The following is a 23,420-nucleotide window of genomic DNA, read 5'->3' on the forward strand; positions in this document are numbered from 1 at the left end:
TTAGATGCAGTATATCTCTTACCACTCTTTACATTTCTGTATATCTCTAGCATAACTAGAATGGTAGAGCCAGGTTCTGCATATCTCATTGTTGCATTGAGGCATTCCATTTCTGGTTTCTATGATTGGAACATATTTTTTAAAAATAACTGATGTTCAATGACCTCACAAGATTTTGGGAACTTTTTCTGCTGCTTTTTAATTCCTATTTTCTTTAGATAGTCTGACTTTCAACTAATAGTCCTAATGAGGAAAATAAACTTGGCATTTAAAACAGTGCACCTCCACATACAGTATTTCTGCAGGCAAAAGCTTGCTATTGAAACCTTTGCATGAATTAATTCTGCACAAAGATCCCTTCATGATCATTGGAAAACACAAGATAAAAATTTGTAACTGCAGATTAATGAATATATTCAACTTAGTCAGAGAGATTCAAAACTAGTTAAATAATTAAGCCAGGGTGCTTGTAATGCAAGTTGAAGCTGTTAAATTATTGAATGACTGATACATGTTGAATAATTCTCCTTTCCTCTCTCCATTGATCTAGCATACAGATTTATGTCAGTACATGGATAAACATCCAGGAGGACTCCATCCCGAAAATGTGAAGGTAAGAAATGTACTTACCGCACTAATATAGGGACTTGTCCAGAAGCCATGAATCATTTGCACAATTTTGCTGTGAGTGTTGGTGAACTACATAGCGTGGAGTATACCAAAGCAAAGCTCAAATAGTGCAGTCAAGACTCATATGCAGGTAAATATTGATCAGAACAGAAAAGTTTTTTTTCTTACCACTCTGGGTATAGAGATAGATTTGGTTTCGTCAAAACTTCAACTGGATCAGTTAACGTGGTACATACTACAGTTTTAACCGAGATGTTGATCATTTGGTCAACACACTTTTTTTGATTTAACGGACAATCGGTTTTATCCCATCTGAAAGATCCCTTTACTTTGTTAATGTTTGGACAAAGGTGTGGAACAGATTTATTGTAGACAGAATTAAAACTGAGTGTAATTGAGCAGGTGATCCTGTGCAATTTCATTATAGTCAACTATTCCTTTCATCAGTGTGCTGACTGAAAGTCAGTGGTAATTGGCTGGATTATGTTTGTCTTTGTTTCAATGAACAAGGTGTGCACTGGATTATTTTACACTTCATGATATAAGTACCTGTGCTGTGTCTGTGTTTGCATTAGGTGCGGGTTTTTCTGGAGTCTTTAATGCTGCAGTTGAAAAATTGGGCCCAAGTACATTTTGTTTTCGGTTGTAAATTTGTGTGCACTGAATTGAATTATCCGTGATGTCACAGGGAAGATGAGATAAATCATCCTCTCAGAAATTCTGACTAGGGCATTTTCGGAAAACTGCCTTGCATTTTACATTTAGGCATTGAAATCCATCATTGTTGAGCTGGGAATATTCATCTAAACTCTTTATCCCAATGAAAAATCTCTGATAGCCCAATACCCTTTGCAATTTTAGTCGTGCTAGTCCAGCATATCTCATGTTTGGCTGTTGGTGCTATTAATGCCTAAACACGCATGTTTTTTAGTTGTTTTTTACATGTTATACAGTATTGCAATACATTTTCAAGTGGAACATGTGAGTTTAAAGGGAGTGGTAAAATACACAGGCCCTCCAGCTCTGCTTGTACACCCACCCAACCATGTTCCAGCTCCCTAGTGTGCTGGAACCTAACCCTGGCTCCATCTACACACATGGCTCATGGTCTGGATCTCAGCTCTGGCCATACACCTCACTTACATTTGAGAACATTCCAGGTTAATGAATGAGTTGGATGCCAAATCATGGAGGTTTCAAATGATCATTTGCTACTTATCATCAATATAGCTGTTTAGTTACACACAAACACTTACATCTGGTGTTATCACAAATAAGCAAAAGTACTAGTAGGTCTGTGAAAGTTCAATCAGATTGTTCTGTTCATTGCATGGCATTTCTTTTGTTCAGTTTACATGTCCAGCCCTGTATAGGAGATGTACCATGTTGGCCTGTTACACCTATTATAGATGGTCGTAGTTTGGAAGGACAGATGTAACAGTTAAAAAAGTAGGAAGGAAGAAGTCATTGGAATATAAGATAAAGCTAGTAAAGAATATAGAGATAGTAAAAGTGTCCAAGGATAAGGAGAAGATTATTGGTCCTGTAGAAAATGAGTGTGGGGAGTTAGTAATTGAAAAGCAGATGGTAGAGGAATTAAATAGATAGTGTCTATTGTGTTCTCTTCAAAGGGCACAAGTAACATTTCTGAAATAAAGGAAATTAGGAATTTGAAGTGATGGAAAGACTTAGGCCAATTGCAGTCAACAAAAGAGAGGGCATACAAGGAAGCAGAGGATTGGGGGGGTTTTAAAAAATTTGCAGAAGGAAACTAAGCAGGTCATTCAGAAGGAAAAGATGAATTATGAAAGGAAGCTGGTGACTAATATCAATCAAGATATTAAAAGCTTTTTTTAAGTATATAAAGGGTAAAAGAGAGTGGAGGGTAGGTATAGGACGAATACAAAATTACGCTGGAGAGATTGTCATGAGAGATGCAGAGATAACAGAGGAACTGAATGTGTATTTTGCATTAGTCTTCACAGTGGAAGACATCTGCAGTATACCGGACATTAAAGAGGGTCAGGGAAGTGAAGTTTGTGCAGTGAAAAAAGAGGATGCTGTCCAAGTTGCACGCCATCTTGGACAATGTCTTCCATCCACTCCATAATGTACTGGTTAGGCACAGGAGTACATTCAGCCAGAGACTCATTCCACCAGATGCAACACTGAGCGTCATAAGAAGTCATTCCCGCCTGTGGCCATCAAACTTTACAACTCCTCCCTTGGAGTGTCAGACACCCTGAGCCAATAGGCTGGTCCTGGACTAATTCCCACTTGGCATTATTTACGTATAATTATGATTTATAGCTATATATTGCTATATTTCTACACTATTCTTGGTTGTTGCGACTGTAACGAAACCCAATTTCCCTCGGGATCAATAAAGTATGTCCATCTGTCTGTCTGTCTGTGAGGCACGATCTTCCCTTCACAAAGCCATGTTGACTATCCATGAGTAGACTGTACTTCTCCAAATACTCATAGAACCTACCCTTTCCAGTAGTTTGCATACCACTGACGTAAGACAAACCAGTCTATAGTTCCCAGGTTTCTCCCTATTACCTTTTTTAAACAAGGGAACCACATTTGCCGTTCTCCAATCCTCCGGCTCTTCCCTTGCAGCCTTGCTTATAGTAAGCTCAAAGATAGACCTGTCTTCTTTTGAACTAGTTTTAAAGTTACAAAAACATAACAATTTGGATGAAGGTATGCTTGCTAATTGTGTTGATAAAGCAAAGGTAGATTCAAAAGTAAAAAAAAATGCTGAGGATGTAAGGAGGGCACAAAGAGATATAAATATGTTAAATGTGGACAAAATCCGGCAAGCGGAATAATGTAATAAACTCTGGGGCAGACCATTTTGACAGGGATATTAAAAAAACACATTTTCTAAATGGCAAGAGGTTGCAGCACTTTGGGATGCAGAGGAATCAGGGTGCCGTTCCATAATTCACTTAGCTATGTATTTGTGTATTGAGAGGGAGATGGAATATAAAATGATAGTATTTATGAGAACACATCTGCTCTTCTGTATCCCTATTGATCTTACTTTAGAAAGGATGGTAATGCAAAAGAGGCAGTTCAGAGAAAGCTTACTAGACTAGTAACTGGAATGAGGACTTGCGTTGGCTGAGTTGGCTGAGTCCAGTTGCTTGCACTGGACTGCTTGAGTTTTTATCTTCTGAACATGAGCACAGACCTGCTTGAACCATTGAAGTCTGTGAGGAGTCTTGAGAAGGTGGATGTAACTAGAATCCACGGCACAATTTCTGGGGTTTTTTTGCACATTGTTTGCTAATCCATATTTGTGTGTAGTTTTGCAATGTTTCTGTTATATTTCTTTGTATCTACCGTGAATACTGAATTCTGTATACTGTAATTGACTTAGTAACTATTGTAATTTTATTTTGTATTTTTTTTATATATTATGCATTGGATTGTACTGCTGCTGCTAAGTTAGGAAATTTCACATGCTGGTGATAGGAAACCTGATTCTGATGCTCAATGCCTGCAAGAATTTCAGTGTAGTATATGGAAGTATATGTATAGTTTGATAATAAATTTACTCAGAGCTTTGAATTTTGAACCTAGAATCTAGATTTTAGAACCTAGATCCCAGAACTTTGAACCTGGAACCTACTGTACTGTGCAAATGGTGTTAGCCACACACATTATGTGTATATATATAGCTAGGGTGCCAAGGACTTTTGCACAGTATTGTATTTGTCAATGTGGAATGGAGAGAGAGTTAGGAAATCTGGCAGTAATGGTGAGGGTGAAGTGCCACAGGAGGGGTGTGGGACAGGTGGCAGATGAGGAGTACCAGGGGCAGAGGTTGACACAGGTGCAGACACACCCAGCCTTGAGACACTAGGCAAGATCCTTTGATTCCGAACAGTTGGTTTATTAATTGTTACAGAATGTCTCTCCCCTTTTTCCCAACCATAATTCCCCTCTCCCTGCACCCATCCCACTCTCAGTCCACAAATGGGACCCTTATCAGAATCAGGTTTTATCATCACTCACACATGTCATGAAATTCGTTTTTTGTCTTGTGGCAGTGATACGGTGCAGTACATAAAATTGCTACAGGACAGTGCAAAAGTTTTAGGAGCCCTAGCTATATACATATGCTGACACTTTTGCACAGTACTGCAGAACTTTTGAGCTTTGAGCTTTGAACCTAGAACTTTGAATCTAGAACCTAGAATTTGGGATTAGTGTTTAGAAATAACGGGGTGTAGCGGTGTGCTACACACAGCACTAAAATAACGACACGGAGTTGGTAAACTGCAATTAAAGATGATTTTATTCGAACTTCACAGTATTGCTTTAAAGCCTCCATCATCCCGCCCTCCCCAGGCGCGGATGCTGTAAGGGACACGTACACACAAACCCCCGCAGGCTTTTTCCCTTTGTTGGTGAAGCAGACCTGGCACCCTTTTGGGACTGGCCTTTGTGCCAGCACGCTGGCTATTTGTGAGCCGGTTCGAGTGCGCTAGGAAGTGGGTCACCAAATAACCCTCCCCCCCCAGAACCGGTGATACAACCCCCAATGTCCACAGTCTGGGCCGGAACCTGTTTGGGAAGTCGGCCTCTGCGCCGCGGTGCCGGAAACTCGACCAGTTGTGCCAGGTCCACATGGGCTGGTTTGAGTTGGTCCACCGTGAAAACCTCCTCTCTCCCCCCAACGTCCAGCATGAACATGGACCTGTTGTTCCGGAGCACCGTGAATGGCCCCTCATAGGGCCGTTGCAGCGGTGACCGATGCCCGCCCCTTCGTACAAACACTACAGTTCTACAGGTCTTTGGGTACGCAGGTCAGGTTCTGCCCATGCTGCGAAGTGGGTATGGGGGCCAGGTCACTGAGCCTGTCGCGTAGTCTGCTCAGGACTGCTGTGGGTTCTTCCTCTTGCCCCCTTGGGGCTGGTATGAACTCCCCAGGGACAACCAGGGGTGCGCCGTACACCAACTGGGCCGACGAGGCGTGCAGATCGTCTTTGGGCGCCGTGCGGATGCCGAGTAGGACCCAGGGAAGCTCGTCTACCCAGTTAGCCCCTCGCAAGCGGGCCATGAGAGCCGACTTTAGGTGACGGTGGAAACGCTCCACCAGGCCGTTCGACTGTGGGTGGTAGGCAGTGGTGTGGTGCAGCTGAGTCCCCAAAAGGCTGGCCATAGTTGACCACAGGCTGGAGGTGAACTGGGCGCCTCTGTCGGAGGTAATATGGGCCGGTACACCAAAGCGGGACACCCAGGTGGTGATCAGCGCCCGGGCGCAAGATTCGGAGGTGGTGTCGGTGAGCGGGATCGCCTCTGGCCATCTTGTGAACCGGTCCACGATAGTCAGGAGGTGCCGCGCTCCGCGCGACACTGGCAGGGGGCCCACGATATCCACATGAATGTGGTCGAAACGCCGGTGGGCGGGATGGAACTGCTGCGGTGGGGCTTTGGTGTGCCGCTGCACCTTGGCCGTCTGGCAGTGTATGCACGTTCTGGCCCAGTCACTGACCTGCTTGCGGAGTCCGTGCCAAACAAACCTGCTGGAGACCATCCGGACGGTTGTCCTGATGGAGGGGTGCGCCAATTTATGAATGGAGTCGAAAACACGTCGCCGCCAAGGTGCCGGGACGACGGGATGGGGCTGGCCGGTGGTGATGTCACAGAGTAGGGTCCTCTCACCTGGGCCTAAGGGGAGGTCCTGGAGCTGCAAACCAGAGACTGCAGTTCTGTAACTAGGGATCTCCTCGTCTGCCTGCTGTGCCCCTGCCAGTGCCTCAAAGTCTACCCCTTGGGAAAAGGCATGAATGTTAGGGCGAGAGAGCACGTCCGCCATGACGTCGTCCTTACCCGAGACGTGCCAGACATGTATTCAGAGATGAAGGACAGATGGCGCTGCTGGCGGGATGACCAGGGATCAGACACCTTCGTGAACGCAAAGGTAAGCGGTTTGTGGTCCGTGAACGCGGTGAAGGGCCGACCTTCTAAGAAGTACCTGAAATGCCGGGTTGCCAGGTATAGCGCCAACAGTTCCCGGTCGAAAGCACTGTACTTGAGCTCGGGTGGCCGCAGGTGTTTGCTGGAAAATGCCAGGGGTTGCCAGCAACCCGCGATGAGCTGCTCCAGCACCCCACCGACTGCCGTGTTAGATGCGTCCACTGTGAGGGCGGTAGGGATGTCCATTCTGGGGTGCACTAGCACTGAGGCGTTCACCAAGGCTTCCTTCGTTTGAATGAAAGCGGCGCCGGACTCCTCGTCCCAGGTAATGTCCTTGCCCGGACCTGACAGCAGGGCGAACAGGGGGCGCATGATTCGGGCAGCTGAAGGGAGGAAGTGGTAGTAAAAATTGACCATACCTACGAATTCCTGAAGGCCTTTGATCGTGGTGGGTCAGGGGAAATGGCGGACTGCATCTACCTTAGCGGGCAGAGGGGTTGCCCCATCTTTAGTAATCCTGTGGCCCAGGAAGTCAATGGTGTCGAGCCTGAACTGGCATTTGGCCGGGTTGATTGTAAGACCGTACTCACTCAGTCGGGCGTAGAGTTGATGGAGGTGGGACAGATGCTCCTGACGACAGCTGCTGGCTATGAGGATGTCGTCCAAATAGATGAAAGCGAAGTCCAGGTCGCGTCCCACCGTGTACATTAACCGCTGGAACGTCTGTGCGGCATTCTGCACACTGAACGGCATGCGGAGGAACACGAAAAGGCTGAACGGGGTGATGAGAGCCGTTTTGGGGACGTCGTCCGGATGCATCGGGATTTGATGGTATCCCCGGACAAGGTCTACCTTGGAGAAGATCCGTGCGCTATGCAGGTTTGCTGCAAAGTCCTGAATGTGCGGCACAGGGTAGTGGTCCGGTGTGGTAGCCTCGTTCAACCTGCGGTAGTCGCCGCACGATCTCCAGCCCCCTGTTGCTTTGGGCACCATGTGCAGGGGGGAGGCCCATGGGCTGTCGGACCGCTGGATGATCCCCAATTCCTCCATCCTCTTGAACTCCTCCTTCGCCAGTCGGAGCTTGTCCGGGGGAAGCCGCCAACCCCGCAATGAAGGGGTGGTCCCTGGGTCGGGATGTGGTGCTGTATGCCGTGTTGGGGCAAGGCTGTCGTGAACTGCAGTGCCAGAACCGATGGGAAATCCGCCAGGACCCTGGTGAAGTCGTTGTCGGACAGCATGATGGAGTCGAGGTGTGGGGTTGGCAACTGGGCTGCACCCAGGGAGAATGTCTGAAAGGTCTTGGCATGGACCAGTCTCTTCCTGGGCAGGTCGACCAGTAGGCTGCGAGCCCGCAAAAAATCCGCACACAGAAGCGGTTGGGCTACGGCGGCCAGTGTGAAGTCCCATGTGAACCGGCTGGAGCCGAACTGTAGCTGCACCTGACAGGTGCCATAGGTCCTTACTGTGCTGCCGTTCACGGCCCTCAGTGGGGGACCCGGTGCCCTGTTGCGGGTGTCGTAACTCATCGGAGGTAAGACACTGATCTCGGCACCGGTGTCGACCAAGAAACGGCGTCCCGACCGCTGGTCCCACACATACAGGAGGCTATCCCGAAGGCCAGCCACCGTAGCCATCAGCGGCAGCTGGCCCTGGCGTTTCCCGGGAACTGGCAGGGCGGGTGTCAATGGCGGGCTTCCGCGCCCCACCGCTGGTGGTAGAAACACCATTGTTTGTTGGGCTCCCCACCCCTGCCTCTGGGGTTAGCAGGCTCTGCGGCCGGGCCTGGACTGGTTTGCTGCTGGGAGCGTGGCCTGGTGATCTGTGCGATGGACGCCCCGCTCACCTTTTTGGCGTTCCACAGCAAGTCTGCCCGGGCTGCCACCTTCCGGGGGTTGCTGAGATCCGCGTCGGACAGCAGCAGGCGTATGTCCTCGGGCAGCTGCTCCAGGAATGCCTGCTCAAACATAAGGCAGGGTGTGTGTCCGTCGGCCAGAGACAACGTCTCATTCATTAAAGCCGATGGAGGTCTGTCTCCCAAGCCATCAAGGTGCAGTAAACGGGCAGCTCGCTCATGCCGTGAGAGTCCAAAAGTCCTTAGGAGCAGGGCTTTGAATTCCATGTACTTGCCGTCCACTGGGGGATACTGTACGAACTCTGCAACCTGGGCCACTGTATCCTGGTCGAGGGAGCTCACCACGTAGTAGTAACGTGTGTCCTCTGAGGTTATCTGCTGAACGTGGAATTGGGCTTCTGCTTGCTGGAACCACAGGTGAGGTCGCAGCATCCAGAAGCTTGGCAGTTTCAACGAAACCGCATGAACAGATGCGGCGTCGGTCATCTCTGGTCCAAATATCGTTTGGACCGTCGGGGTCACCAATTGTAGTGGTGTGCTACACGTAGCGCTAAAATAACGACACGGAGTCGGTAAACTGCAATTAAAGATGATTTTATTCGAACTTCTCAGCCTTGCTTTAAAGCCTCCCTCATCCCGCTCTCCCCGGGCGCGGATGCTGTAAGGGACACGTACTCACAAACCCCTGCAGGCTTTTTCCCTTTGTTGGTGAAGCAGACCTGGCGCCCTTTTGGGACTGGCCTTTGTGCCGGCGCGCTGGCTATTTGTGAGCCGGTTCGAGTGCGCTAGGAAGTGGGTCGCCACAGGGCTGCCTTTTTCAGTCAGAGGTGAGGAACAATTACCTCGCTACATATCGTCAGTCACAGGATGGTGGAAGCAGAATCTTTGATTATTCTTAAGATGGGGATAAATAAGTTAACAATAAGCGAAGGTAGACACAAGTAATGAGGTGAAGTTGCTATCAGATCACTTTAATCATATTACGCGTCTAAGTAGGCATAAGAGTCACGTGATATACTCCTGTTTGTAATGTGTATGTTTACATTTTGTTGGACACTCTTCTTGGTTCCTGGCCTGTGTTTTATAATATTGACATTAAAACTGCATGAAAAGACGGGAGAGATCATTGAGAGTGTAGATACAACTGACCTTGGGTGTAAGAAGTTTTTACATAGCAGGTTATCCAGGATAGGAAGAGAAGGGTAATAAGAAAAAACATGATGGGGTGACTTTTGTTCAATGTTGATTCATTGTCCTTCTCAAAAGATGAAGTTATAAATTTATAATCAATTTTTCTCCAGCAAGGGACAGATGTTCAGATAATCTGGGGAAAATGTGGTTTGCAATGTTTTTGCTTTCCATGTGAAACTCCAGAGCCAGTTATGCATTGACTTGTATTTTTATTCTCTAAAGACAGTGAACATCTCAAGGGAGCAGCTTGGCTAATAGAGCTGCCAGCGATTCATCTTCTCGTGTCTTGAGTGGCTGGTTGCAACTGTCACACATGGACAAATGTAGTACTGGAATGTGACAGCAGGGCATAAGGGAGCCTGTTACTGATGACATTTGCTCAACTTCATATTCCATTTCATTGAGAGAAGTTGAAGTGTGATTTTAAAATATTTAAACGGTCCCAGTAATGCACTGACAATTCTTTTCATGATTTGGAGAAAATTGTGGGTATTTTTGTGGGGGTTTTTTTGCTACACTAGCCAGAATTGAGATGCGATTGATTTCTTGATACTCTTTCTGCTGATAAAAGGCTGACTAGTAGATGATCTCACATTGAATTTGAGACCTAGAGAATGTAGTGTTTCCACACATACAGTATTTGCACAAAGACAGATGACGGAAGTAGGAAAGAAAGTTGAGAATAATGACTTGAATATGCATTTACTGTTGGTTTTGATAGCAAGAGTTGATGAATATGTACTTTTAAATTTAATGAATGTGTGTTAAAGGATGGAAATCTGTAACTGATCGTATGAAGAGAACAGGCGGAAGGCAGTTTAAAGATATGGAACAAATGCCATATGTAGGCATGCATAATTTATGATATAAATCATATCTCTGAAATATTTCTACTCTATTATATACTGTCTCTCTAGCTGTAACACTACTCTGCATTCTTTTTTTTTCTCTTGCACTATGTCTATGTACTGATGTGCATTGATCGGAAGCAAAACAAAGTGTTTCACTGTACCTCAGTTCATGTGACAATAATGAATGAATTTATAAATTTAAATCTAAAATTGTTGAAGTCATTCCCTGCTTAGTATCACCAATGTTATAAACTGAGTTTTCTCTTGCCTTTTCCTGAACAATGTCGACAGCTCTGTCTTGTAAAAACCTATATTGACCATCCACCCCCTTCATAAAGCAACATAACCTTCGTCTCCTACTGGATATCCTGTTTATCTGGTATCTACAGCTAAGACTTCCATATCAACTCCTAGCTCTTTGTAATGTTCCTCCTGGCTCGACTCTCTGTGGAGGATCAATATATAGCAAATTGATATTTCATCAGTGCGCTTTTACTGATCAAGGACTTGAGTTTCTTGAAAATGTGCTACTTCCTTGATTTTTTACTGAAGTGGAGTGCAGGTGGGGTTGTGGGTGCCAGTTAAATTGGTGACTGGAGAAGATAGCAAGTGTTGACCAGAAAGAAGGTGAAAATAAACAAAGATATGTGGAAGTGCCATGTTTTCACTGCCATGATATCTATAATGTGATTACAGTATTTTCAACAGTTTTAATATGACAAGGATTAAAGAAAACAATAATAAACAGTAATGTGCAATACACAACATGCTGAAGGAACTGTACAAGTCAGGCAGCATCGATGGAGGTGAATAACTTTAACTTGTGCCATCTCCATCAGGATCTCGCCAATAGCACATCCTACCCCTATGCCACCTCTCTCTTTCAGGACCCAAAATAGTTCTTCCAGGTGAAGCGACACATCACCTGTGAGTATTTCAGGTTTATCTGTTGTATCTGGTATTCATGCTGTGGCTTCCTCTACGTCAGTGAGACCTGATGCACATTGGGGTGTGGCTCTGTTGAGCACTTTCACTCTGTCCACCTCAAAAGGCAGGATCTCCCAATGACTACCCATTTCAGTTCAACTTTCCATTCCCGTTCTGACATGCCTTGCTCTCTTTCCAGCTTCTTACTTCATCCCCTCCTTCCCCCCCCCCCCCCCCCCGTCCATCTTCACTCTCATCTGTTCTCACTTATCATCTGCCAGCTGATACTCCTTCCCTTCTCTCCCAGCTTCATATTCTGGCTTTCTTCCCTCTCTTTCCAGTCCTGATGAAGAGTCTCGACCCGAAGGACTGACAGTTTATTCCCCTCCATTTTGTGTGTGTTGCTCAAGATTTTTAGCATCAGCAGAATTTCTTGTTTACCAATAATGTATCATGCTGGAACAAGCCATTGAATTGGTTAGGAATTCAGAGTAAGTAAAAGTAAAAAGTATCCATTTCCCCTTTCATAAATTCTGTGCACACTAGCAGGAAATCTGTATCCAAAATATAATGGTGAATTCTTTGCTGAGTATATTGCAAATTGATAGATTTTTAAATATTAAGGGAGTGAAGAGCTATGAAGTTGATGCAGGAAAATGACATTAAGGTAAAAATGTTGAGCCCTGGAGAGGCACAAGGAGCAAGGAGTCCTTCGTTCTTCTTTTTCTTATTTTCCAGTGTTATGTTGAATTGATAAATTTGCATTCTATGTGTTTATTTCCATTCTTATCATTTTTCCCTAAAATTTTATATGCATGTTTATTATTCATTGAAAAATCATTGATCTCTCTGGAGGATGAGTGCCTTCAAAGGTCTCTGAGATATTGTACCACAAAGACCCTTTCAGTCATCTCTTTCTACCCTTCAGCTGCATCTTTCTCCCATGTCTGTGAAAGGTTACTGTGTATCTAGTATGATGATGTATTCTTGCACAACTATGTCCTTTTATTCCAAGAGGAATATGATCATGGAAAAAATTGATAATTAAATATGGAAAAAAACAAAAGGTAGCAAATGATACTTGACATGTGTGTCTGTGCAAACATATAACATAAAAGCAATTACTAGCTGTAAAATGCACAGATTTTTGAGTGACATGTGGAAACCAAGGGGACATATCAAAGTTTTGAACATTTGAATAAAATCTTTTCTGTTGCTTTAATATGGAACAGATGAAAGCAAACAACTTGAATGTAATCACACTTCTGTAAAGTCTACTAAAGTTAACACTATCATAGGTTTAGATTTACCACTTTCAAAGAAACCTTAGATTATGCTGCTGCAACTAATGAAATATTCTTTTCTTGTTTCTGAAAACTATTACATTTATGATGTAAGTATCTAAGTGTTTATGACCATAAGGATTTTGTCTTTGCAGCACAAAAATCAGCTATGAATCCACAACTACTGTGTAATACATAGTGAAGTGAATAACGAAACACTTACTGAAACAATCGGAAACACATAGAAACAAAATAAGCTGTGTTTTTTTTTTAGCACAGCTGAGTGGTGTAGCTTTTGATCCATACACATTGTACCTCAATCTGCATTCTCACTGGGCTGCAGGTTTCAAAACAATCATCATGTTTACTGTGCTTCTTGGTGTCATTCATTGTGAATGCATGAAGTAATTGTGAAGCCCTGATATCTTCAGGAATATTAAAGACTTTTGGTTGTTTCTTTAGGGAAAGGCCTACAATTTGGTGTTGGTTGAGGGGTAAACTTGGAGAATATCTCCTACCCCATTCAGGTGCCTTAAATCCGATAGTATGAATGCAGAATTTTCCAATGTCAGTTTAACATACATATCTTGTGTTTCTTTTCATGCCTACTTGTCCACTTATGTTTTCTCTCCATTTGTTTATATTGTTTATTCCTGCTCCCATTTCCCTTGTTACCTGCCATCTGCCTGTCCATCCTCACAGTCTCACTACACCTATCGACTTGTATATACCAACTGCCCCATCCTCAGCCCTATCACTCCGGTACCGACCAATTCCCTGTTTAAACCCTTGTCAACAGCTCTAGCAAACGCAATGGTATTCAAACTCCTTGGGTTCAGATGTAACCTGTCCTTTTTGTACAGGTCATACCTTCTCTGGAAGAGATCCCTATGGTGCAGAAATGTGAAATCATGCCCCCTGCACCACTCCCTCTGCCACTCATTCATCTGTACCATCATCCTACAGACCGGTTAGTCCGACATCGGTGGTGGGGAAAATGCTAGAGTCGGTTATCAAAGATGTGATAACAGCACATTTGGAAAGCAGTGAAATCAAAGTCAGCATGGATTTGTGAAAGGAAAATCATGTCTGACGAATCTTATAGAATTTTTTGAAGATGTAACTAGTAGAGTGGATAGGGGAGAGCCAGTGGATGTGGTATATTTAGATTTTCAAAAGGCTTTTGACAAGGTCCCACATAGGAGATTAGTGTGCAAACTTCAAAGCACGTGGTATTGGGGGTATGGTATTGATGTGGATTGAGAATTGGTTGGCAGACGGGAAGCAAAGAGTGGGAGTAAACGGGACCTTTTCAGAATGGCAGGCAGTGACTAGTGGGGTACCGCAAGGGACCCCAGTTGTTTACAATATATATTAATAATTTAGACAAGGGAATTAAGTGTAGCATCTCCAAGTTTGCGGATGGCACGAAGCTGGGCGGCGGTGTTAGCTGTGAGGAGGATGCTAAGAGGATGCAGGGTGACTTGGATAGGTTAGGTGAGTGGGCAAATTCATGGCAGATGCAATTTAATGTGGATAAATGTGAGGTTATCCACTTTGGTTGCAAGAACAGGAAAACAGAGTATTATCTGAATGGTGGCCAATTAGGAAATGCAACAAGACCCGGGTGTCATTGTACACCAGTCATTGAAGGTGGGCATGCAGGTAGGTACAGCAGGCGGTGAAAAAGACAAATGGTATGTTGGCATTCATAGCAAAAGGATTTGAGTACAGGAGCAGGGAGATTCTTCTGCAGTTGTACAAGGCCTTGGTGAGACCGCACCTAGAATATTGTGTGCAGTTTTGGTCCCCTAATCTGAGGAAAGACATTCTTGCCATAGAGGGAGTACAGAGAAGGTTCACCAGATTGATTCCTGGGATGGCAGGACTTTCATATGAAGAAAGACTGGATCGACTAGGCTTATACTCACTGGAATTTAGAAGATTGAGGGGGGATCTTATTGAAACGTATAAAATTCTAAAGGGATTGGACAGGCTAGATGCAGGAAAATTGTTTCTGATGTTGGCAAGTCCAGAATGAGGGGTCACAGTTTAAGGATAAAGGGGAAGCCTTTTAGGACCGAGATGAGGAAAAACTTCTTCACACAGAGAGTGGTGAATCTGTGGAATTCTCTGCCACAGGAAACAGTTGAGGCCAGTTCATTGGCTATATTTAAGAGGAAGTTAGATATGGCCCTTGTGGCTAAAGGGATTGGGGGTATGGAGAAAAAGCAGGTACAGGGTTCTGAGTTGGACGATCAGCCATGATCATACTGAATGGCGGTGCAGGCTCAAAGGGCCAAATGGCCTACTCCTGCACCTATTTTCTATGTTTCTATTGCTGCGCTGACTAGCATGTAGCACTGGGAGTAGTCCAGAGATTACTACCGTGGTGGTGCTGTTCTTCAGCTTGTTCCCTAACTCCCTATACTCATTGTGCAGGACCTCTCACTCCTTTGTACCCATATCATTGATGCTAATGTGCACCGTGACCTCTGGTTGCTCATCCTCTCTCCTGAGAATCTTCTGCAGCTGCTGTGAGATATCCTGGAGCCTAGCACCCAAGAGGCAGCACATCATCCTGGCTTCTCTTTCACGTCTATAGAATCACCTGTCCTTCTCCGTAACTGTCGAGTCTCCTATCATTACAACTGTGCCTGACGCTGCCCTTCGTGCTGAGCTTCAAACCGGTTGCAGTGCCAATGGCTTGGCTTCTGCTGCTGTACCCTGGTGGGTCATATCCCCATGCAGTATCCAAAGGTGTATACTTGTGGCTGAGGGGAATGAGTCAGAATCCTCCACTGACTGCTTATTCCCCTTACTTCTCCTGTTGCTCACTCATCTACATCAGAATTCTGCACTCTCAGTGTGCCAACCTCAGTAAAAGACTCAAATATGAGGTTTTCAGCCTCCCAGATGGTGGCTGCATCCAGCTCCAGTTGCTTGACCTTGTCGGGAGCTGAAGCTGGTGTACTTCCTGCACATGTAGTCATTAGGGAGACAGTGGGTATCCTGAAATCCCGCATCAGGCAGGAGCATTCCATTGCCTGAAGTTGTTACGCCTCTACCTTCTCAAACTCGTACTAATCTGCGCCTGTTCTCGCTGCAGCCTGTTGAGCCCAAGCCTGACCACTTTAACACTGCTCCAACATTTTATGTATTTATATTTGAAATATTCATTTATGCTATTTGGAGTTTCGTACCAAGTTTGCAAAAGGAATTAAGTTTTATTAACTAAATGACCATTTATATTGTATTCTTATACATTTTTTTTTCCAATCAAACATGAACAAAAGGTCACAGTCAGTGTGAATCATGGCTTTAAATATAGTTTCCCTCTATTTTTAACATTTTTTTTCAAGGATAATATCAGAAGTTGAACTTTGTTAATTTTTTACCCTGGTGCCTTTTTTTTTTAAACAGCACAACTTAAAGGCGATGCTTTTCAGAACTATTCTGACAGATAGGTTCATTTAAATTTCTGATTTTGCCTTTCATGGTGCAGAATTGCTGCTTGATGACCATTACCGCCTCCTAGAACAGAAAGAGCAGAAGAGTGAGAAGGTATATGAGTGGAAAGATGGTGGGGGTTGCAAGGAGAAATGTGCCACCTCTGAATGCCAAAGATAATTGATGTTTACAGTTGCGCAAATATTACTGTCTTTTCTAGATTTTTTTTTGCTTTCCTAAGAGAATTGGGGAAATCTACAGAGAGTTATTTTAAATTTGCATCAGAGATTTTTCTCTTGTATTGATTTTTCCAAGTCATGTGTGACTACACCATGTTTGAAAGATCTGGGCATAATAAATCACATCACCCTTTCAGTCTGTATAAGAAGGAAGAGACTTGAATTTAAGTTGCACCTGCCGTGTCCTTTCAGAAACCTTTATTCCCTATTAAGATCTTTTGAATTATCACCACTGTAGGCAGAATGCCAGTTAATTTTGTACAAGCTCTTTTACTACCTTTAGTAAGCATTTAGACATGGATTTCAATGTAGAGGTAGAACAGTAGATTTTAGTAAGGCATTCTATACTCATCCGGAAGTCTAAAATGCATGGCTTACAAGTTGATTTGGCCGATTGGATTCAGAATTAAAGTTGCCCATAGAAGACAATAGGTAGTGGACTATCTTATTTTGGTTATACACATTTGGTAAATGAGCTGCAATTTTATGGATGGAAAAGTATCCAATTCTAACTTGAGTTTTTATCATGGACAAGCAATTAGTCTTGTTGGATTACGTCTCACCTGTGTTGAGCTTGGATGTTCCTTAGTTCAGATTGCTAGGGACGTGATAAGAATTTATAACTCTCCACTTCTACAGCTCCCTCACATTTATGAGAGATGTCGAGGCTTTGCTTTAAAAAAATATGGAGGCATGCAGTGCACATCAGTAATTGGGAACTAGTGAATCTCTTGACTACAAGGTGTGTTGGAGTGAACTTAAGAGAGAGGTTAGGAGAGCTAAAAGAGGATATGGAGGGATATGGCAGCAAAAATAAGATAAAATCTTGAGAGATTTCATTGGCATATTAAGAGTAAGTGTGTGGTTTTTGTCAATTTTAAATCTCATGGTCATGGATTAATACAGAACAGAAACAGACCTTTTGGCCGAACTTGGAGAGTGGTTATTGTGGAACCATTGAATAGCAAAAACAAATCAGGAAACTACAGGTCTGTGAGTCTGTTATCGTTGATAGGTAAATTGCTCGAGGGGATGCTGAAGGAGAGAATCTATCAACATTTGGAGAGGCTGATTTGGGACATTCAGCATTGCTTTGTACATGGGAAAGATGTGTCTGACAAGTCACTTGGAGTTCTTCGAGGAAGTAACCAAGAGGGTAGTTGAGGGTAGGATAGTAGATGTTGTCCAAATGGACTTTAGCAAGACTTTTGAGAAGACCCCTCATGGCAGGCTAGTCTGGAATGTTAAATCACATTGGATCTATGGGAAGGAGCAGATTGGATTCATAATTGACTCAGTGGTAGGAAGCAAAAGGTAATGGTCAAGGCTTGTTTCTCAGACTGGAAGTTAATGTTTAGTGGTGTGTCACAGCGGTCATGTGCTGGGAACCGCACTGGTTCACGGGGAGAGTGTACAAAAGCCTTACTGACAGTTCCAGAATTGAACTCTGAGCTCCAGGAAACTCCGAGCTGTAATAACATCATGCTCTGGTTTCCTCCCACAGTCCAATAACATACTGGTTCATAGGTTAATTGGTCTTTGTAAATTCTCCTGTGATGAAGCTAGTGTTATATAGATGGCTTGCTGAATGGTGCCGCTAACTGGGTCAGAAGGGCCCATACTGTGCTGTATCTAGATTAAAAATAAAATAAATGAAAAGCATTTTGGGTGGTAAACCAGGGTAGGATACCGGCTGGTGTTGCAGTGGCTTTCACACAGGGCTTCGAGGTGAGTGGTCCCAGCTTTGAATCCGGCTGGCTCCCTGTGTGCTTTCCATCTGTGCTGGGGTTGAACATTGAGCTAGTAACCCAGCCTAGTTTTAAAAAAAAACAGACAAAAAATGTTAAAGAAACAACAAGGTGGCCTGACGCACCACAAGGTGCAGGAAGGACCAGGGTAGATATAAAGTGACTGGAGCAGTGCCTTCATGTAAAGGGTGGTATGTATTTGGAATGAGTTGCCAGAAATGGTGATAGAGCTGGGCATGTTATTAACATTTAAATACTTTCAAGAAAAGTATAGGGAAGGGAGAGATATAGATGACTATTGGGCAAACACAAGTTTGTTAGGCAACCCAGTCGGCCTGAATGAGCTGTGCCAGAGGGCCGTGACTTTATGCCTTTATCTACAATAGCCAGGTTGATGCCACGTTTTGAAGGATGAGGAGGAGCTTCAAGACAGAATAGTTCTGGCCCAGGAGTTTTCTGGGGGTATCCTGCAAAGAAGGCAGTACCTTATACACCTCAAAATTCATCTGCTTAAAACAAATGCAAATGTATGATACCTGTTTTTGAGTGGTGACTTTCAGTTGTCAACAGGTATCATCGGAACACAACTTCCACATAATCCAATATTATTTTTATTAGGCGATATTGAAGGGATAAAATCGAAACCCAAATTGAATAAATATCGGAAAGAATTCATAAAAATTGCACTGGCAGTAGCCAAAAAGGCTATTACAGTTACTTGGAAATCGGATTCATACTTAAGTATAGTTCATTGGAAGAATGAAATTTCCTGCTGTATTCCACTTGAAAAAATTACTTATAATTTAAGAGATAAATATGAAACATTTTTGAAAATTTGTTGCCCTTATTTACAAAAGACAGGTTTAAATATCTCGGTGCTCCGAAGATAAAATGATTGGTTATTTGGGGAAAGAAATAAATATATATACTAAAGTTATTACGAACTCCGTGGAGCATGTGGGGATCTTCCGATATCCAGGCACTCACTCTTTCTTTCTTTCTTTCTTTCTTTCTTTCTTTCTTTTCTTTCTTTCTTTCTTTCTTTCTTTCTTTCTTTCTTTCTTTCTTTCTTTCTTTCTTTCTTTCTTTCTTTCTTTCTTTCTTTCTTCTTTCTTTCTTTCTTTCTTTCTTTCTTTCTTTCTTTCTTTCTTTCTTTCTTTCTTTCTTTCTTTCTTTCTTTCTTTCTTTCTTTCTTTCTTTCTTTCTTTCTTTCTTTCTTTCTTTCTTCTTTCTTTCTTTCTTTCTTTCTTTCTTTCTTTCTTTCTTCTTTCTTTCTTTCTTTCTTTCTTTCTTTCTTTCTTTCTTTCTTTCTTTCTTTCTTTCTTTCTTTCTTCTTTCTTTCTTTCTTTCTTTCTTCTTTTCTTTTTCTTTTTCTCTATAGGGATGTTAGGGGGGAGGGGGAAGGGTATATATTTTTTTCTTTCTGTAATCATTTGAAAACTCAATAAAAAAAAGTTTTTTAAAAAACCAGGTATCATCAAGTAGAGAGCTGGCAAAATGTGGAACTGCTGCTCAGAATACATTTACTGTAATAGTTACAATCATTTAGTAATGCAACAGCAAGCACAAAGAGCTCCACTATGATGGCCAAGTAAAATTCAACAGGATATCAAGTCTGTCAAGTTCCATTAAAATTTACCAAATATGTAGAATAGCAGAAATTTAGCATGCATATTTAATTAAGGTTGAATCTTCTATAAAATTGCCATGCTCTTATTCCTTCCTTGAGCTATTTTTGGGGTATAATTTAAACATTTATGAAACACAAAAGGATCACTAGCTTTCTCCCTTGAACCTCGAGATCAGTAAAAGTGAAGTTCTGTTTTCTGTTACTTACATGCAGGTGCCCCAATAACAAACACTGTCTATGTTGCTTTCGATTCAAAGGTGTTCTTGCTTTAGTGCCTTTTTAAGTAGAGAAAGTGTGAATTTGAAGGGATTAACCATAGTGACAAATGTCTAGACCTGGAGCAGACCAAAGCTGCCACATTCATTGTGAGGAGGTATTAAAGTGTGGCCTTGCCCCGTCGATCCCTTGTACTGTTTGCACTAAGCTTCAGTGTATTCTTCAGTAAGAAATTCTACCCTTGTAATGTGCTGATCTGTTGTCCAATACAGCTCCTAAGTGTTGTCCCATGCTGCTCCTTAAGTTAGAAGAATAGCGAATGTCTGGGACACCAAAGGACATTTCACTGAGCCGATCTTCCAGCAACAGATGGCATTTGTTTCATTCTGCATTTCTGGAAGCTGCTTGTAATAGGATCCTGCATCCACAGCACTTTGGGATGAAGCCGTTGCATGGCTTTAGTAAACAATCATTCCCGAGTTGCCCAGCTCAGCAGCCTCGATGATATCATATGGTAGTGCTCAGAATCCTGCTGGGTGCTGAGTGATCTCTATCAACCAAGCAAGGCCTCGACACTTCTGAAGTTCTGGTGATGAGTTATTCTGCCAAGTGACATTGATAGTGTGAGGAACCAATGAAGTTCTTTCTCTGCAGAGCTTCGCGGGTGCTCTGTGCAGGTTAATGCTTTGCTGATGTGCATTTTTATCTGTTTGGTTGCAAAATGGTTTTGTTTCAATGAGGCACAGGTGGTATAGAACATACCCAAATTCATTATAAATAATACTACGGTATGTTCACTGAGACTCTCAGCAGATAGTGACACTTGGTGTTTGTGTAAATACACAGCTCGATGCAGCCTCAGAATACCATTGAAAATGTGGCAAGAAGGCACAGACCGTGGTGTGCTTGGATGCTTCCTGATAGAATTTAGAAGCTGTTATTTTCAGTCCACTTGACTGTGGAGGTACCAAAGCCTCTGTATGGAGTTGGTGTTGTGTATTTAATATTTCAACAATAATAATTTCATAATAATATTCTATGTATATTGTATGATAAAGTATTCTTGCTTGTTTCAATATTAATTATGGATTATATGTATAAATACATGAATTTCATCTGTTATCACACTACCATGTGATACATATGCACCTTGCTTAAAGTTAAGATGAAGTAAGACTGGCATCCCTGGACTCCTGTGTTTTTCTTTGAATTAGTTTAATGTTTTGAAGTTAAAAGGCACTACGTTGGTGAAGAGGTATTCTTAAAACTAACTCGAGACGGCTACCGACCTGTTAAAGTGGAGCAAATCATTTGAGCTAAAACAAGCATAGAGGAACTTAGAGTAAAATACCCAGTCCAGCACATGCAATGAGACAATCAAGTTTTTTTAAAAAAATCAGTGCAGCATATATTCTTCAGAAAGGAAGGCAGAATCAAGTTTTTTTTTGGAAAAGTCAGAAAATAGAAAGGTTCATAGGTTCATAAAGAGTGAATAATAGGTGTTAATAGTTTAAAAAAAATCATAAATAGCTGGCTACATCGGAAAGATTGACGAGTTTGACTACACAATGGGTAATTAGCTCATATATGCTGAACTATTGGAACAGTATTTTGAAGCAAATGAAATGACCAATGAAAAGTGAGTTTGGTTTTGCTGAGTTCATTTGGTTTAAAGTAATACAGTTTGCTTTGGAGTTGACTGCTCCAACAAAACCATCAGAAATGATCTTTGCTGATATTGTAAAAGTAATGCAGGAACGTTTAGAACCAAAGCCATTGTTGATCGCAGAGTGATTCAAGTTTCATAAGCAGAATCTAAAGGAAGGGTAGCCCATTTCAGAATATGTAGCTGATTTAAAGAGACTGTCTGAGCATTGTCATTTTGGTAATAGTCTTAAAGTTACACTAGGAGATTGTTTAGCTTGTGGAATCTTAAAAGGAAGCATTCAAAGACGGCTCCTAACTGAAGCATAGCTTGCATTCAAACGAGCCGTGGAAATTGCTGTTTCAGTGGAAACTGCAGACAGAGGCCATTTGAGTTGCAGTCAGGAATGAAAGTGAGCGTGAACAAAATTGCAATGTCTAAACAGTAACTGGCCTGGCCAAGCAAATTGTGTTACCTTTTTTGGCAGGGGCTCACATACACCAAACAAATGCAGATTTAAAAGTGAAACTTTCAGAGAATGCAACAATGTAGGACACACACAAAGAGCATGTCACGCAGACAAAAATAAATGGACTGCACAGGGAAGAGGAAAAAGCTAAAAAGTCAAATTGGAGATTGAAATAGAGCACTGGTCTGCATGCTGTTGATAAAAAATCTGATAGTGATGAGAGTGACACAAAATTATGCAGCCTTGAAATTTACAATATGAAAATTAGCAATAGACAATCAATATGGCTTATGCCAGAAGTGAACAGGAAATTAACTAAAATGGAATTGGACACTGGTTCAGCCGTTTTCAGTCATTCCATAAAATGAGTTTGAACGACATTTCAAAGATACCAAACTGAAGCCTGCAGATATCCAACTAGGAACTTATAACTCCTTGTGGAAATGACATCCGTAACTGTGAAATACAACAACAACAAGAAGCCATATTAAGCTCGTGTGTGGTAAAAACAGGACCAGCATAGTGGGAGCATTATTTGCTGAAACAACTACAACATGACTGGAGATCCATCCACCATTGGCATGCCACATTCCCTGCAATTAAGCTGTATGACAGTGCATTAAGAAAGGTTACTGGATGATTCCACAACTGTCTTGATGCTAAACACCGTGAACCATTGCCCAACAGAGGACAAACAGGTGTTGGTACCAACCTCTGTCCCTCCGGTTAGAAAGTATATTGGACCCAGGAATGACGGTGCTCCTCAGAGGAATCATGAAAGTGATACAAGTAGTAGTCTTCTCTGTGGATTGTCACCTTGCCGTGGTGGAGAAGTTTGTATGGTCCTGAGATCCTGAGAGCGATGCTGTCTGGAGCTATGGGCAGGGTCACCCATGGCGGTAAGGTCGAGATCCCTGACAAAGAACAATCCAACCAAGACCTCAACGGTGGAACAGGCGGACGAAGTTACTTCGAACTCAATGGCTGTGAAGGCGGATGAAGGCTGCAACAAATCCATCAGCTCCAATCGCCGTGTTTCCATGCCATTGGAATCAATTGGTAGATTTGAGAAGTATCGTGTGCTTCTTGGAGTGCAACATCAAGTACACCTTAAATAAATACATGCACAGGCATGTTCTGTGATAGACCAATGGAATGAAAACCATCATCCTCGACCTCAAGGGATAGCCACGACGACTACGACAAGTAGTGGTTCAACTACAACAGTTTTTGTTGGCAACGTATCTGAGAAAGCTTCTGACCTGTTACTACCTGTTCAGGTAGTTACTTGTGAAATGTGGTGTGGTTTTAAACTCAAATAAAGTTCCAGTTCAGGAAGTTGTAAGGTCGGG

The 23,420-nt window shown here is 42.9% G+C and overlaps 1 protein-coding gene across 4 annotated transcripts in view; it reads left to right on the plus strand.

The window, feature by feature from the left end:
* Positions 1 to 23,420, plus strand: part of cdk14 (cyclin dependent kinase 14) — a 599,160-nt gene that overhangs the window by 250,007 nt on the left and 325,733 nt on the right. For all 4 annotated transcript variants that reach the window (XM_059972264.1, XM_059972266.1, XM_059972267.1 and 1 more), the window contains one exon: positions 551 to 613. In XM_059972264.1, the coding sequence (XP_059828247.1) occupies positions 551 to 613 (63 nt within the window). The remainder of the gene's footprint in view (positions 1 to 550; positions 614 to 23,420) is intronic.

This window comes from Hypanus sabinus, chromosome 6 (genome assembly GCF_030144855.1).
Source record: "Hypanus sabinus isolate sHypSab1 chromosome 6, sHypSab1.hap1, whole genome shotgun sequence".
Taxonomy (NCBI): Eukaryota; Metazoa; Chordata; class Chondrichthyes; order Myliobatiformes; family Dasyatidae; genus Hypanus; species Hypanus sabinus.